The following is a 13585-nucleotide window of genomic DNA, read 5'->3' as shown; positions in this document are numbered from 1 at the left end:
CGGGCGCCGCCGGCTCCCGGGGCGCCGCGGGCCCGCGGCGTGAACAGCCGCCCTGGGAGAGGAGCCGAGCCGAGCCGAGCCGAGGGGCGCGGGCGCGAGCTGGAGGGACGCGGCGGCCCGCGCGGTGCGGGGCGCTGCCCTGGGTAGGGTTGCTGCTGCCTGGCCTGGGCACGAGAGCAGGGCCAGGAGCGGGGGGTAGATGGCTTGGGGCGTGGGTGCTCTTGTCCTGCAGCTGATGTGCCTCACCTGAGCTTTGGACTCCCTTTGGGGAAACACGGGGCGTTCCCAAGAAGTCCCTGTGTGTGCAACTGAGGGCACAGACCTGGGGGGAGCCAGGCAGCGAGCGGAGGCGCTGCCAGGGAGCTGCTCCCCCGGCTGAGGAGGGCAGAGGCCCTGACTCTCTCTTTCCCTATGCTTTAACAGAATAATTTATTGAAGCAATTTGCTGGACTTGGGAGTTGTTTCCCTATCTCTTGGGACTGGCCTGGAAAGCGGAGGTATCTCTGAAAGCTGTGGTCTGCATCTCAGTGCTGCAGACTTCTGGTCTACCTCCTGCAAGTGAGCGGAATGGTTTGGGCATCTCCCTGCCCCGTCATGTGTCCTTCCTAGATCATGTGTTAGCATAACCCTTCCAGGGCTAGAAACAACAAGATGASCCTTTGGAGGTTGGGGGAGAGGATCTCAAACCACAGATGAAACTGCAGAAATCATGGCAGGCAAATACTGAAAGGGGGAGAGATGGTAGCAGGGCCTCAAGGAGGCCCAGCTGCTGGGTGTCAGCCACGTGTCTGCAGCTCCCTCGTCTCATCTGTACAGGATGTGCAGGTCCCTGTGTGTCCTCTCTGCAACACCCCAGTCCCTGTGAGGCGGGGGGAGATGCCTGATGTCGTGGTGGGGGAGCACATCGACCGTGACTGCAAGTCTGACCCTGCACAGCGCAAGCGCAAGGTAGGAGCCTGGGGCTCGCCACCTCGCAGAGCCCGTTTCCCTGAGCTGGGTGCTGTGCTTGCCTGATGCTGCTCGTCGCAGGTGCGGTGAGCTGCTGAGCTCAGCTGAGTCCCTGCTGAATACTGAGGGATAGGATGCAAACAACCCACTGCCTGGCCTGGCCAGTGTAGCCTCTGCTTGCAGAGGTTCAGGACAGAAAGGATTGGTGAGATGGTGGTGTGCACATCTGCAGAGCTTTGTGGTGCGAGTCTGGGGCTAACTTAGCAATTGGGTGGGGCTGGGCAGCTGCATGGGGCACAAGGAAAGGCAGGATGGTGTTCAGAAACTACACACTACCACTAGAAAAATAAATCAGCGATTAGTTGCCCCTTCTTACTAGGAAGAGGAAAGAGCTGTGGAGGCTTTCAGTGGACTGGAGCTGTCCCTACAGGAATCCAGTCAGCCCAGCAACAGCAAGAGAGCTCTGATGGACCAGGCAGGAGTCCTTGGGCAAGGCACTGTCTCTCCTGCTATAAAGTTCAGTGCCCAGGAGGAACTTTTTCTGTAAAGGTTGAGGCACGAGGAAATCATTAATAATTTATCTAAAGAAAACTTGTACTGAAATGCAGACTTCAGAGCCTTATAGAAGTGGCAGTGCCAGGGGGCTGGTCAGAGCCTAGGGCCATCCTCCCTGCCCCTCTCCCACCTTGACAAGCCCTTGGCCATGTCCCTTGTCACTGCCACCGTGTCTGCCTTCAGATCTTCACCAACAAGTGTCTGAAGCCTGGCTGCAAGCAGAAGGAGATGATGAAGGTGATCTGTGACCAGTGCCACAAGAACTACTGCCTCAAGCACCGGCATCCCCTGGACCATGACTGCAGTGGGGCAGGGCGTCCCCTCTCCAAAGCTGGGTGAGGGGCTGGCGGAGAGAGGGCTGGGCTTGTCAGATGTGTGACAGGGAGGAAGCTGGTCTCTTCCCGCCCTTAGCTGCTTGTTGGGACTGCTGCATCCTCATACTTCCTGCCCTTGAGTACTGTGGGAGGACAGGGGGCGGGAAGTAGAGATGCCAGTGAGGTGTCTTATCCTTCGATGAGGAGCCCAGGGATGGCCCGTGATGGATAAAGCAGTTGCTCATGGGCTTGCTGTCTGTCCTAGTCACGCTGCAGTTGCAAGAGCCGAGGCATCCTCTGCCAAAGCAGTCACTGCATCGAGCAGCGGAGCTTCCCGGCAAGCAGACAGCCCCTCTGTTCCAGCCTCTGCCAGGTACAGCAACATCCCCAGCTCTGAATTCTGAGATTGGCATGACCAGGCTCAGCTTGACTCCCTCTGGGACACAGGAGTGACAGCTCCCCGGTCATGGACTTGTCAGTGCTGCCTGCCTTGACAATAACCCTGCTTCTCTCCCGTTCGTAGAGGAGGCAGACCAGCCAGCTCCCAGACTCGCAGCACCTCCCCTCCAGCCGTCATGCTGCAGAACGGACTGGTGAGTGACTTGGTGTGGGCATTTTGGGCACTTTTGGCTGTGTCCTGTACCGTGAGCAGTGACTGCAGCAACTGGGAGCTCTGGAGGGGGGTGCCCAGCCTGTGCATACCCCCGAAATGCTCAGCAGTGACTGCAGTGCATGCTAGCTGGCCTTCCTGTGGGAACAAGGATCCCAGGCACTTGGCGAGGCATMAGCAGAGTTTGCCCTGCTTGCAAATAGCATCAGTCAGCTCTGCTCAGTGCTGAGTCTCCTCCAGGCAAAGTGTCCTGGCCCTTTTCTCCAAATGTTGCCTTTCTGTTCTACAAACTGAGTGCAGAGAGGGAGGGTAGCTGCTTCCTGCTGATGTTCTCCAAAATGCCCTCTGTGCAGGCAGATAGGACTGCACTCTCTGGAGATGAGAGAGATGAGAATCTGCTCTCTGCTGAGGTGCATGGCGCTGCCTCCTGCTGTCCCCAGGCAGGCTGATGATGAAATGTTTTGTTTCAGAGTGAGGAAGAGGCACTGCAGCGAGCTCTGGAGATGTCACTGGCAGAGTCAGCACTCAACTCTGAGCAGCCACCCAGGTACAGCCCAGAGACACGTCATGTCTGAGTCTGCGTGCGAAAGGTGCCCTGGGCAAAGTCATGTGGCTTTGGGATGACGTTTCTCTCAGCACATGACTAGATGATGCCTCTGGCTGATTGATGGGGGAAAAGGGGTAGTTCAGAGCCAGTGCAGGGCCCTGTTTAGGGAGCAAGCCCTCTAGCACGCTGGGAAGGAACAGTGACAGCACAGAGTAGGACAAGCTGTTGTCTGACCATTTGTCAGCTAGCGAGCATGGCTGGAGCATGCCAGAGCTAGAACGGATGTGCTCCCAGGAAATATTCAGGAGCTTAAGTCCTTGGGCATGTTTCTGGTGCTGCTAAAAGCACCATCTTACAGACTGGAGTTAAAGGTCTGTGGAGAACACGGCTGTCCTGGGTGCTGTTTGTTCACTGCCAGCCCCAGCTGGATCCTTTGTTTTCGCCCCAAAGCCCCTGCCCTGTTTAGGGTGTTTTTCTATTGCTCCCTGCCCTTAGCTGTCCTGAAGGGTTGCAGTGATGGGGAATGCCTGCTACCCCAAAGGGCTCTGACCATGAGGGCTGGTGAGTCTGGGGAAAGTGTGAGGGACACCATGCACTGCTGTCCCCAGCAGCACGCAGGAAGAGGAAGATCTGGCGCTGGCCCAGGCACTGTCAGCAAGTGAAGCTGAGTACCAACAGCTACAGCGGCAGGTGAGTGGGACTGCCTGTGGCTTTGCACCCTAGTGGAGTTGATCCTAGCTGTGCTGCATCGTCGTGGGGTCCTCTCTGGGCTGTGCTTCCTCTGTGCTCTATCTGGGGACACTTTCCCCTCCAGAAGGGCAGCCCGACCTGAGGCAATGACAGTGTCACTGCTAAGCACGCAGCCCTGGGGACCTGAGCCCTGAATGTGCCTGCTCGTTGCCTTGCTTGTGCCCCTTGTAGGACAGAGGAAGAAGTTTGTCTTTCCTTGCTCACTGTATGCTTCTTCCTGTTCCAGATGCACGGTTCAAAGCCATCAAACTGCAGCATGTCCTAGGCCTGCAAGGCAGGGTGTGCCAGCGGATGTGGGACCTGCTTGTGACCCAAGGAATGGCTGTGGCCTACCAGTTGGATGCTGTGTGGTTCTGGCCTGCATACTGATAATAAGAGCCCTTTGCCAGGGACAAATGATCTCCTTGGGGGCTGTAAGCAAGCTACTAACCACACCCTGGCAGCATAGGCCTGTAGAAAATTGGTGCAGCAAATCGCTGACGCTCCTGGAGAAGTGGCAACTGTGGGACAAGGCCCAGCACAGACTGACCAAAGCAAGCAGCTGCCCATAGTGTGCACTTTGCCTACAGCTGCTGTGGCTGTGTMCCAGGGCTGCAGTGCCCGGGGGACTATGTGGTGTAGATGGAAGTGAGGGCACAGCTAGTCTGGAGGGGAAGAGTTGCATGGGGCCATTTCTGTGTGCTTGGACATACAGTTGGGATGTATCTGCCTGCTGCAGTAACAGGGGCCTGGATTTCATCCTCTGGGGAGGGTCCAACCAACCTCTCAGCAGACAACAGCAGTGCCTGGAAAGGGGTCTCACCACGCGCGTGGCACAACTGAACCTTGAAGGGCCGTGCCCTTCCCCACTCCTCATGTCCTCAGTGCCTCCCMTGCTGTTTGCATGCACAAGAGCACATTGGGCCTTACGTAGCTCAGCTTGGGACACTCGTGTTTGCACAGGGCGAGGACCTCTCTGAGGCTGAATGAAGGCATGTTTCCTTTCTAGTTTAAATTTACAAGGACTGTTAACTGAAAAGTAACTTTSGTGGTGACTTAACTGGGCCAGTGTGTTTTGCATGGGAGGACTACAGCTGTGTTCTTCATGGTGGCTTCTCTTGGCTGCTCAATCTCTGCTAAACTATCCCTAGGCCACCACATGCTCTCAGGGCCTGCTTCTACCCAGGACAGATGTCCACTGGCCACTGTTTGCATGCTACAGTGGTGCTCTTAGGGCAGGTATGCCTCTCCGCTATGGTCTCARCCATGCTGTGCGTAATCCCCTCCTTGGAAATGGCAGTGCGGTGCCCCAGCAGAAAACCTCGCAGATGTAGCCCRAAGCTTAGAGCTGCCTCCAGCACTAGTGTTTGGGGACAAGCGCTGACCCCCAGGTGTGGTGGCTTTTGTCCTGCTGGCCCTTTGTTGGTAGTCTGTGTGGCAAAGGGGGACCATGCTGCTTTCTCACTAGCTGTCTTATGCCTCCCAGCTGGAACTGCTCCTACTTCCGTGGATGTGCTTGGGTCTGCACAGTGCCAGGCTCTGCTTTCCTAGTCCAAAGAGTGGTTGTCTGCTGGCAGTGTCTCCCTATGCCTGRCCAGGGCAGGTGGGGGTACAGGCTGGGGTGAGGGAATGCTGAAACTTGTCAAAATGCTGTTTGGGGGAAATAAACATGTAGCAGAGAGCTTGGAGTAGCTTGAGGAGAGCTGTAGCTTGGTATCCATCCTGGAGYCCTGCCTCTGCCCCTACCTTGCAGGTCGTGGGGCTGGCATCACCACAACGTAATGACCTTGTGAGTGGGGCTGAGCCCCTTTCCTCCTGCATATGTCACTAGATGGGCAACTCGGGGTTGGCCTCCTCCCCAAAGCAAGTCCTTTCAAGTGCTGGACTTCCCTTGCTCTCCCTGGAGCAGTGTGGTGGCAGAGCTGCTGGCGCACCTGGGTGGCTGCCTGCTCACATGCTCTTCCTCACTCAGAGCTGCTCGCCAAGAAGCTGCTGGTCCCTGGCTGCCACGGCAATGCAGTGCCAGTGAGCAGGGCTGGTGGCTGCACCTTCTGCAGGTGACTGGAGCTGGACTGGGCTGCGAGAGGGGGAGCAGGCTCTTCCCCAGCCCTGACACTGGCTCTCTGCCTGGGAGGCCGTGTCGCCCGGCCGGCGCCACGCTGCCGATGCAGCAGCTGCTCAGCATGATGCCAGCCCTCAGGGCGCAGGGCCTGTGACGCCGGCGCAGGGCTGCTAAAAACTGCTCACCGCACTCTGGCAGCGATCAGGCCGCTGCTGCGCATGAGGATGCCTGGGCCACGCTGGCCTTCCCTTCTTCCCTCTGTCCTCCTCCTGGGCTGCGCTCAGCAGGCTGCAGTGTGGCACCAGGCCCCTCCGGAGCGCTGTCCCCTGGGCCCTCAGTAAAGGGCTCGTTCGGAAAGTCCAGGCTTGGGTTTGTTCTGTGGGTTTGGGCAGTAGCCCCACAGCCAGCCTGGTCCTGCCCCAAGCACGGGATCCCCCAGCCTCCCCACGGGAGTCCACAGGCGCGCACCCTCCCCAGAGCACACAGGAGCAGAGCTGGGCAGGACCTGGTTTAAGAAACTACACACAGCAAAACAGACAGGTACAACCGCAGCGGAGTGTCCAACCCAGTCCCTGCAGCTCCCGGCTGGCAGCAGGCAAGCGGGGCCGCGGCGCCGCGGGGCCCGGTCCAGGGTCGCAGCAGAGCGCGTGGCCGTGCTCACGGCCCTTTCTTGCTGCCCGCGGGCTTCTCTGTGCAGCGCTCCTTGCTTTCGCCGTCGTCGCCGGCCTGCTGCTGCAGCCACATGCTGGCGTACAGCCCGCCCTTCTGCAGCAGCTCCTCGTGCCTGCGGGGAGCGCGGGTCAGCGCGCGGCCCCGAGCCGGCCCCGTCGCGGGGGCAGGCAGCGCCGAGCCCTCCCCTGCGCTCACCTGCCTCGCTCCGCAATGCGGCCCTCCTTGAGCACTAGGATCTGGTCTGCGCCCACCACGGTGGAGAGCCTGCGGAGGAAGGCAGGGCAGGGGACCGCCACGGGCACCCTCCGCTGCTCCGTGCGCCCCTCACCCCCAACCAGGYGGTCCTAGCACGCTCTTGGCCACCTGGCTCCAGCCTGGCCGATGCCTACATCCCTCTCTGCGCTGCACAGTCCTCCGAAACCCTGCTCCTCGCTGAGCCCTCGGCCATGCCCAGAGTCAGGCGTTAAAGGCAATCAGAGCCCCAGGAAGCACGAAGAGGCATCTCCAGCCACAGGCTCCTGCCCGCACGCCACGAGAGCAGCTCTGCCAGGCCGAGCCCCAGCCCTCGGCTGGTACCTGTCGTGCCCGCCCTCCCCCTGCCTGGCCAGTCTGCGAGCCCTTGGGAGCCCCCGCTCTGTCACTGCCCCTCTGCTGCAAGGTCCCAGCGCATCACAGCGAGCCACCGCGAGAGGATCCCGCTGTGTCCTGCAGGCAGCATGGATGCAGGGCTCGCTTCCCCCCCCGCCTCGCACTCCAAAATCCACAGAGCCGAGCCACAGACCCTGGTGTAGGAGGTGTCCGTGCGGGTCTGCCTGCAAACCCCGGGTTGCTGCAGGCAGCGTGGGGGAGCCCAGCTCTGCTCCAGCTCTCAGCGCCTCCCAGATGCAGGCGCTTCCCCATGCGCCTACCTGTGTGCAACAACGATGGTGGTGCGGTGGGCGCAGACCTTGGCCAGGGAGGCCTGGATGTTCCTTTCAGTCTCCGTGTCGAGCGCGGACGTGGCCTGTGGGAGAGGCAGCGCATGGGGAGGGCGTGAAGCGCAGTATGGACGGAGGGACAGGCCACACYGGCGCCGGGCAGCAGCTGGGGCAGGGCTGCTGCAGCGCAGGGCAAGGCTGGGCTGGGGGGGGGGGCACGGCCTTTACCTCGTCCAGCAGGATGATGTGGGGCCCCTTCAGGATGGTGCGTGCGATGGCGACACGCTGCTTCTCGCCCCCGCTCAGCTTCAGCCCCCGCTCGCCCACCTGGGTGTTGTATCCTGCGGGCACAAGGGCAGGAAMACGCTGCACCGGCGCCCTCCGAGCTGAGGACGGGCTCTGGGGCTCTGCTGCGCTGGGCAGCACGGCCTGCCCTGCCCGGGAGCCGATTCAGCCCTGGGCYGACAGCAGGGAGAGGCAGAGCAAGGCACAGGGCCACGCAGGTGCCCCCATGCAGGGCGTCACCCAAGGACGGCCGTTGCCACCAGTGCCCACCCCATGACGGCAGCTGCAAGGCYGCCGGAGACCCCGCAGGGACAGCAGGGGAGGACACAGATGGGGCCACGAGGCTCTCACCGTCRGGGAAGGAGAGGATGCGGTCGTGGATGTCAGCAGCCCGGGCCGCCTCTTGCACCTCCAGGTCGGTGGCTGTGACCCGTCCATAGCGGATGTTGTTGGAGATGGTGTCRTTGAAGAGCACCGTGTCCTGGGGCACCACCCCGATGTGGGCACGCAGCGATGCCTGCTTCACCTGGGGGCCATGGCGGTGGCGGGCGAGGGCTGAGCAGGACCCCCAAAGCCTGACTGCCGCCAGCCCACCCTTCCCCCTTCTCGTGCCCGACTTTAAACGAAGCCACGTGGCGCCACAGCACCCTGCCAGCACAGCCACAGCAGCTAACGATTCAAAGGGGCTGGGGGCTGCCTGCCCTCCAGCTGCCATGGGGACGCTGGTCCCCTCACCAGGCTGCCCGGAGCAGTTGCTCCCTCTCTGGCCCCGAGAGGCCTCCTGTCTCTCACCTGGGAGATGTCCTGCCCGTCGATGCGGATGCAGCCACCCCGCACATCATAGAAGCGGAAGAGCAGGCGGATGATGGTGCTCTTTCCCGAGCCCGAAGGTCCCACCTGCACACAGGGGAAGAAGGTCTTGGAGACACCAGAGACTCTGCTGGTGCCAAATGCTAGGGGCCACACAAGGAAGGACTGGCCCAAGGTAAAGCCAGTCCTGCACACCCTGCTACGGMTCGGACCCACTTCCCAGCCCCACTTCCTCCAGCGATTAACCTAGTGCCCCAGTGCCGCTCTCACCAGGGCCAAGGTCTGCCCAGGCATCACAGAGAAGGAGACGTCCTGCAGGATTTCCTTCCTGGGAAAGGGAGACGGAGAGGGGTTCAAGGCTGCCTGCTTTGCCCCACGTCCCCATGCCAGGCCCCATAGCTCAGCTCATCCCATCCTGCCCACGCTGTGCTGCCGCCCCATACCCATCCACGTAGCTGAAGTGCACGTTCTCAAACTCGATCCGCCCGGCCTCCAAGCTCAAGTCTCCAGCGTTCACCACATCCTTCACCTGCCAGATGCAGAGACATAACCTCAGAGCCAGCCCATTCCTGTCCTCAGGGGCAGGACCACAGGACCGTGCCTGAGAAGAGGGTCTGCAAAGAGGCAGTGCCTGGAGTCTAGGGGAACATCAGGGTCCTAGGGACATATCCACAGGGATGCTGCTTTCCAGGGGACATAGTGGGGAGGAGTACACATGGCTCAAGTGTGATACATGATGAGGAGCACACGGAGATGAACTGGGAAGTGATGGAGCATGGGGGTGCCCTGCATCACACTCACCTCCTGCTCCTCGTGGAAGAGCTCAAACATGTTCTCCATGTCGATGAAGGAGTTCTGGATCATCCTGGAATAAGACAAGATGGAAGGGTTTAGGAGACCACACTCTCATGGGGATGAGGGCAGCACTGACTGCAGGGCACACTAGGCATCCCTGAAGCCCTGCTGCTCCCAGCATTACCTGTAGTAAGTCCCAAACCAGTTTAGCGGTGTGTAGAGCTGGATGATGTAGGTGCCGAAGAGGACAAAGTCTCCCACCTGGTATGGATGGGCAAGAGGGACCCATCACTGCCAGCACTGGGGTCCCATCGCAGGCAGGCGACTGCCCAGGCTGGCACCAGCCTTACCTGCAGCTTGTTCTCAGTGACAAAGTAGGCACAGAGCAGRGACCCCGCCAGCAGCCCCAGGCCGATGACCAAGTTCTGGGTTTGGTTGAGGAGGCCCAGCGAGGCACTAACTTTCCACTCCGAGATCTGGAAAAGGTGAGGTCCTCCATAAAACTGCTGCCTTCACACCAGACCTGTGGCGACCCTCATCATCCCCAGAGATGCCTGGGATGCTTAGTCCTTCCCCTCAAAGCCCCCTGATGCTGGGTGCTGAGCCCCCGCCACCCCGTACCTGGTACTTGACGATGGCATCGTTGAAGCGGTTCACCTCGTAGCTCTCGGCGTTGTAGTACTTCACCTGCAACACGCAGCAGCAGGGTGAGCGTCCAGCCCCACTCCCCCAGCGCTGGGCAGCGCTCAGCGCCCGCCCTGTGCCCCTCTGCCGTTACCGTCTCAAAGTTGAGCAGCGAGTCCACAGCCCGGGACTTGGCCTCGTTGTCCCGCGTGTTCATGTCCCGCCGGTACTTGGTCCTCCACTCCGTGATGAAGATGGTCAGAGCTGCAGGCAGGAGGGGGCCACGTCAGCCTGTGCCTGCCGCCCCCAGCCCGGCGTGGGCACCCTGCTCCCAGACCCCCCGCCTGGCACTCACTGAGGTACAGGCTCATACACACGAAGATGATGAGGCCAAACCAGGCGTTGAAAGCTGAGGTGAAGTAAATGATGCCAATCACTATGTCTGCAATGGTGGGGATGATGCTGAAGACGATGTAGCTGGGGGGGGCAAGGAGGACGTTGCATCAATCCAGCCACAYGGCGCGACCCTCTGCCCTGGCTGCCCCCCGCCGCGGGCGCGCTCTGACCTGAGCAGGCTGTTGATGCTGCTGGTGCCGCGGTCCACGCTGCGCAGGACCTCGCCGGTGCGGCGCCCCAGGTGCCAGCGCAGCGACAGGTTGTGCAGGTGGGCGAAGAGCTGCACCTGCACCTGCCGGTTGGTGAACTGCTGCACCCAGACCCACAGGAAGGTGCGCAGGTTGCTCACGAAGCCGGTGGCACCTGTGCGGCGGCAGGGCACAGTCAGYGGGGACAAATGCCACCCTCCTCCCCTTCCCCATCGCTGGGGCATGTGTGCAGCTCACAAACCCTGGCTGGGCTAGAGAGATGTGGGACAAAACCCCCCCACTGCCACCAGCCCGGGAGCCAGCCCTGGTTGCCGCTCCCAAGACAGAGCAAGCAGTGACCTGTGGACCACAGGCATCCCCACCTCCCCTGTGCTGTCCCCAGTGCCCAGTGCTTCTCAGTAGTCCTTACCGGCACCTCCACCCTGCAGGAACTTCAGCCCCACGTAGATGCAGACGGTCCAGGCCAGGGTGTGCCAGGGAGCCCCCTCCGTCAGCTCRTTCACTGGGGAGAGAGTGGCACGGGTCAGGGCAGAGGGGCAGGGAGCGTCGCTGGGCACCCCGAGTAGAGCCTGCATGGGGAMCAGCCCCTGCATTGACTCCTGCCCCCAGCACTGCCCCAGCACCTGTGTCCTGCCACGTCCCTGCACCCTCCTGGGACACTTACAACACCCCCACCCCACCCCCGGCGCATAGTGAGGCTGTGGGTGCTGGTCCTTGAAATGCAGCATCTTCTGGGTCGGGCCAAAAGGCTACATTGATGGAAGAGCAGGGGAGTCAGAGGTCCAAAGGGGACACACCTTGGGAAGGTGCCAGCACACGCATCCCTGGGCAAAGTGTCTACCTCTAAGCCCTTTGTGCAGGCAGTGGTGCCCACTGCCAGGCAGGACATGGCATGACACAAAGATGAGGGTCCCCTGCAAGGAGCCAGCACCCAACCTTGGCTCTCCTCAGCCCCCTTCACTGCTGGGACAGGGTGTCAGTGAGCGGGGACAGCCAGCCCCACACGCCTCACCGATGTTCTTGTAGTAGATGGGCACGAAGACGTTGATGGCTCGCTCCAGCCCCATCAGCGCCATGCAGAACAGCACCAGCCCCTGCAGCAGGCGGTTGCCCCTCGGCCACATGTACTGCACCAGCAGCTGCAGCTTCTGCCGGAAATCCTTCCAGGTGGACGCGGTCCTGCCGGCRTCCGGCAGGAGAGGCTGGGGGGAGAGGACAGCAGGGACGTCACTGCCCCGGCACCCCACCCCAGGGAGGGAGATGAGCAGCCTTAAACGACGCTGTCCCTGTCTCCTGAAGTCCCGATCCCAGGACAGCTGCGCGCAGGCACAGCCTCCTCCCCAGACACGACCCCACATGGTCCCAGCTGCAAAGCAGCACCCCAGGACTCACCTGGCTGTTCTCCACGTCGCGCTCCTCCTCGTTCACTAGCAGCATGTAGGGCTTGTGGGGCAGCCCCGGGGCCTTCATGCCCAGGACGAAGAGCGTGAAGGTGCAGATATAACGCAGCAGCCAGAAGCTGAACTGCACCTGGYGGGAGAGACGGGGGGTCAGTGCCGCAACCTTGCCTCGGCACAGGCCAGCCGCAGCCGGGTGCAGGATGGGCAAGTGCTCAGGGAGAGGCAGGGACCGCAGGCAGAGAGGACGAGGGCAGTGTGGGGCACAGGGCTGGCCATGACCGGTGGGGGCCTCTGAAACCACACTGGGGTGTGGGGGCAGCCAGGAGAGAGGGGAACCCACTCAGCTTGGCCAAGTACAACCACCCCGGCGGACAGGTGGACTCCCCTCCAGCAGTGCCCTCAGGGCTGGGCCTGACGGGAACAGCAGGCACGCAAGGAGCACGCGTTAGCCAGGGCTGCGATGTGCAATAGGAAACGTGGGTGCAACCAGGGAGCACGTTCACCCTGGGTGCCAAGTGGAAGGGATGGCATCTGGGTCCAGGTGATCCGGAGGCCGTGCAGGCACAGGGATGGTGCCTTGCTTCCCTCTCTCAGGGTGGCAGCAGCTGCGTCTGGCACAGCATGGCACACGTGCCCACCCAACCGCCAAGCACCATGGCTCAGCAAAACCCCCTCCGAGCCACGCAGCCTAAGGGCACGAAGGGCCCCAGCAGCCGTCCCCACACCCTGTGCAGCCCCCAGCCCGGCCGCACGCCTGGCCCACCTTCTGGTTGGTGTCCTCCAGCGCCCACCACCACAGCGGGCTCCTCCAGCACACCAAGGTCAGGTTCTCGGCAGCGAAGGCCAGCGCCCAGAAGAGGAGGAGGACAGTGCCGTGGCCCCGTGTCCGGTCCTGCGCCAGCACCCGCGTGTGCTCCAGCTGCAGCAGGGCGATGGCGCAGCCCCAGCTGAGGGCCCAGAGGCAGGTGTGCAGCACCATGTAGCCGTAGAGCTGCCCCGGGCCCCCCACTTGCCACAGCAGCCCGGCGAGGGGCTGCAGGGACAGCAGCAGGGACAGTAGGACCTGGCCACGGTAGAGGCGTGACCTGGGGATGTACTTGGGCTCCATGGCACGGCCGAAGCGGACGTAGCAGGAGTACTGCAGGGCGCCCAGCAGCAGGCAGACGCTCAGCAGCACGGCCGGCACCAGTGTGAAGAAGAAGCAGGGCTGGAAGCCCTGCTGGACCCAGACCTGTGTGAAGGAGCTATTGCCCTCGCAGTAGCTCCCCAGCACCGCCATCCTGCCCGGTCACTGGCTGTGGAGAGAAGAGGGGCTGTCGGGTACAGCTGCAAATGGGGACCCATGGCCAAACAGAGGGGGCGCTCACGGGGACAAGGGCAAACACTCTGGACACAGGCAGGCACCCCTGCATGCAAACAGGGCCAGCTTTGCACACCAGCAGCCCAAGCGYGCACCTGGATGGACGTATGACACGTGCACACTGCCGAGGGCTGAGCAGTGACCATGCCAGGCGAGGTGCTGTGGTCCTGCACGCTGTGGTTGCCCCATGGCAAGGTGGAAGCAGTGGCAGAGGAGGGATGTGGTAGTGGTGCTGGGTTCAGGGTCAGTGCACCGTGGCGCTTGGCTATGCCCTGCTTTGGGGCTGCACTGGGATCAGCCAGGTTCACCAGTCCTTGCAGGTGCACAAGGACAGGCAGGGGGCGGGGGGGGG

The 13585-nt window shown here is 61.7% G+C and overlaps 2 protein-coding genes across 6 annotated transcripts; one reads left to right on the top strand and one right to left on the bottom strand.

The window, feature by feature from the left end:
* Positions 1-118: 118 nt before the first annotated feature.
* On the top strand, positions 119-6122 carry ZFAND2B (zinc finger AN1-type containing 2B). 5 transcript variants are annotated; one of them, XM_085310907.1, is made up of 7 exons: positions 119-948; positions 1687-1838; positions 2083-2190; positions 2341-2410; positions 2898-2974; positions 3586-3664; positions 5190-6122. In XM_085310907.1, the coding sequence occupies exons 1-7, from the start codon at positions 739-741 to the stop codon at positions 5337-5339; spliced, it is 846 nt and encodes a 281-aa protein (XP_085167033.1). In that variant the 5' UTR covers positions 119-738; the 3' UTR covers positions 5340-6122. The 5 variants fall into 5 exon arrangements, with proteins under 5 accessions (XP_085167033.1, XP_085167032.1, XP_085167035.1 ...); XM_085310906.1 differs by having other exon boundaries at positions 3583-3664; XM_085310909.1 differs by lacking the exon at positions 5190-6122 and adding an exon at positions 3951-4072.
* Positions 6123-6260: 138 nt separating this feature from the next.
* Positions 6261-13193, bottom strand: ABCB6 (ATP binding cassette subfamily B member 6 (LAN blood group)). The gene is made up of 19 exons (XM_085310904.1): positions 12637-13193; positions 11866-12003; positions 11486-11675; positions 10883-10975; positions 10435-10627; positions 10224-10345; positions 10023-10132; positions 9866-9931; positions 9595-9720; positions 9429-9505; positions 9251-9314; positions 8893-8978; positions 8720-8777; positions 8432-8536; positions 7991-8165; positions 7583-7695; positions 7346-7440; positions 6633-6701; positions 6261-6549 (listed from the first exon to the last, which is right to left on the bottom strand). The coding sequence occupies exons 1-19, from the start codon at positions 13150-13152 to the stop codon at positions 6423-6425; spliced, it is 2523 nt and encodes an 840-aa protein (XP_085167030.1). The 5' UTR covers positions 13153-13193; the 3' UTR covers positions 6261-6422.
* Between the last annotated feature and the right edge of the window lie 392 nt (positions 13194-13585).

This window comes from Rhea americana, unplaced genomic scaffold, assembly GCF_003343005.1.
Source record: "Rhea americana isolate MKP2758 unplaced genomic scaffold, rheAme1 scaffold_33, whole genome shotgun sequence".
NCBI classification, from domain to species: domain Eukaryota; kingdom Metazoa; phylum Chordata; class Aves; order Rheiformes; family Rheidae; genus Rhea; species Rhea americana.
Note: the sequence above shows the minus strand (reverse complement) of the source record. Positions and strands in the feature narration are given on the sequence as shown.

Bases quoted from the DNA above. Each gene is read 5' to 3' on its own strand.
- ZFAND2B (XM_085310905.1), top strand. From the start codon at position 739: ATGGTAGCAGGGCCTCAAGGAGGCCCAGCTGCTGGGTGTCAGCCACGT. The intron at 949-1,686 runs GTAGGAGCCTGG...GTCTGCCTTCAG, and splicing joins CTGCACAGCGCAAGCGCAAG to ATCTTCACCAACAAGTGTCT. The intron at 2,975-3,950 runs GTACAGCCCAGA...TTCCTGTTCCAG, and splicing joins AACTCTGAGCAGCCACCCAG to ATGCACGGTTCAAAGCCATC.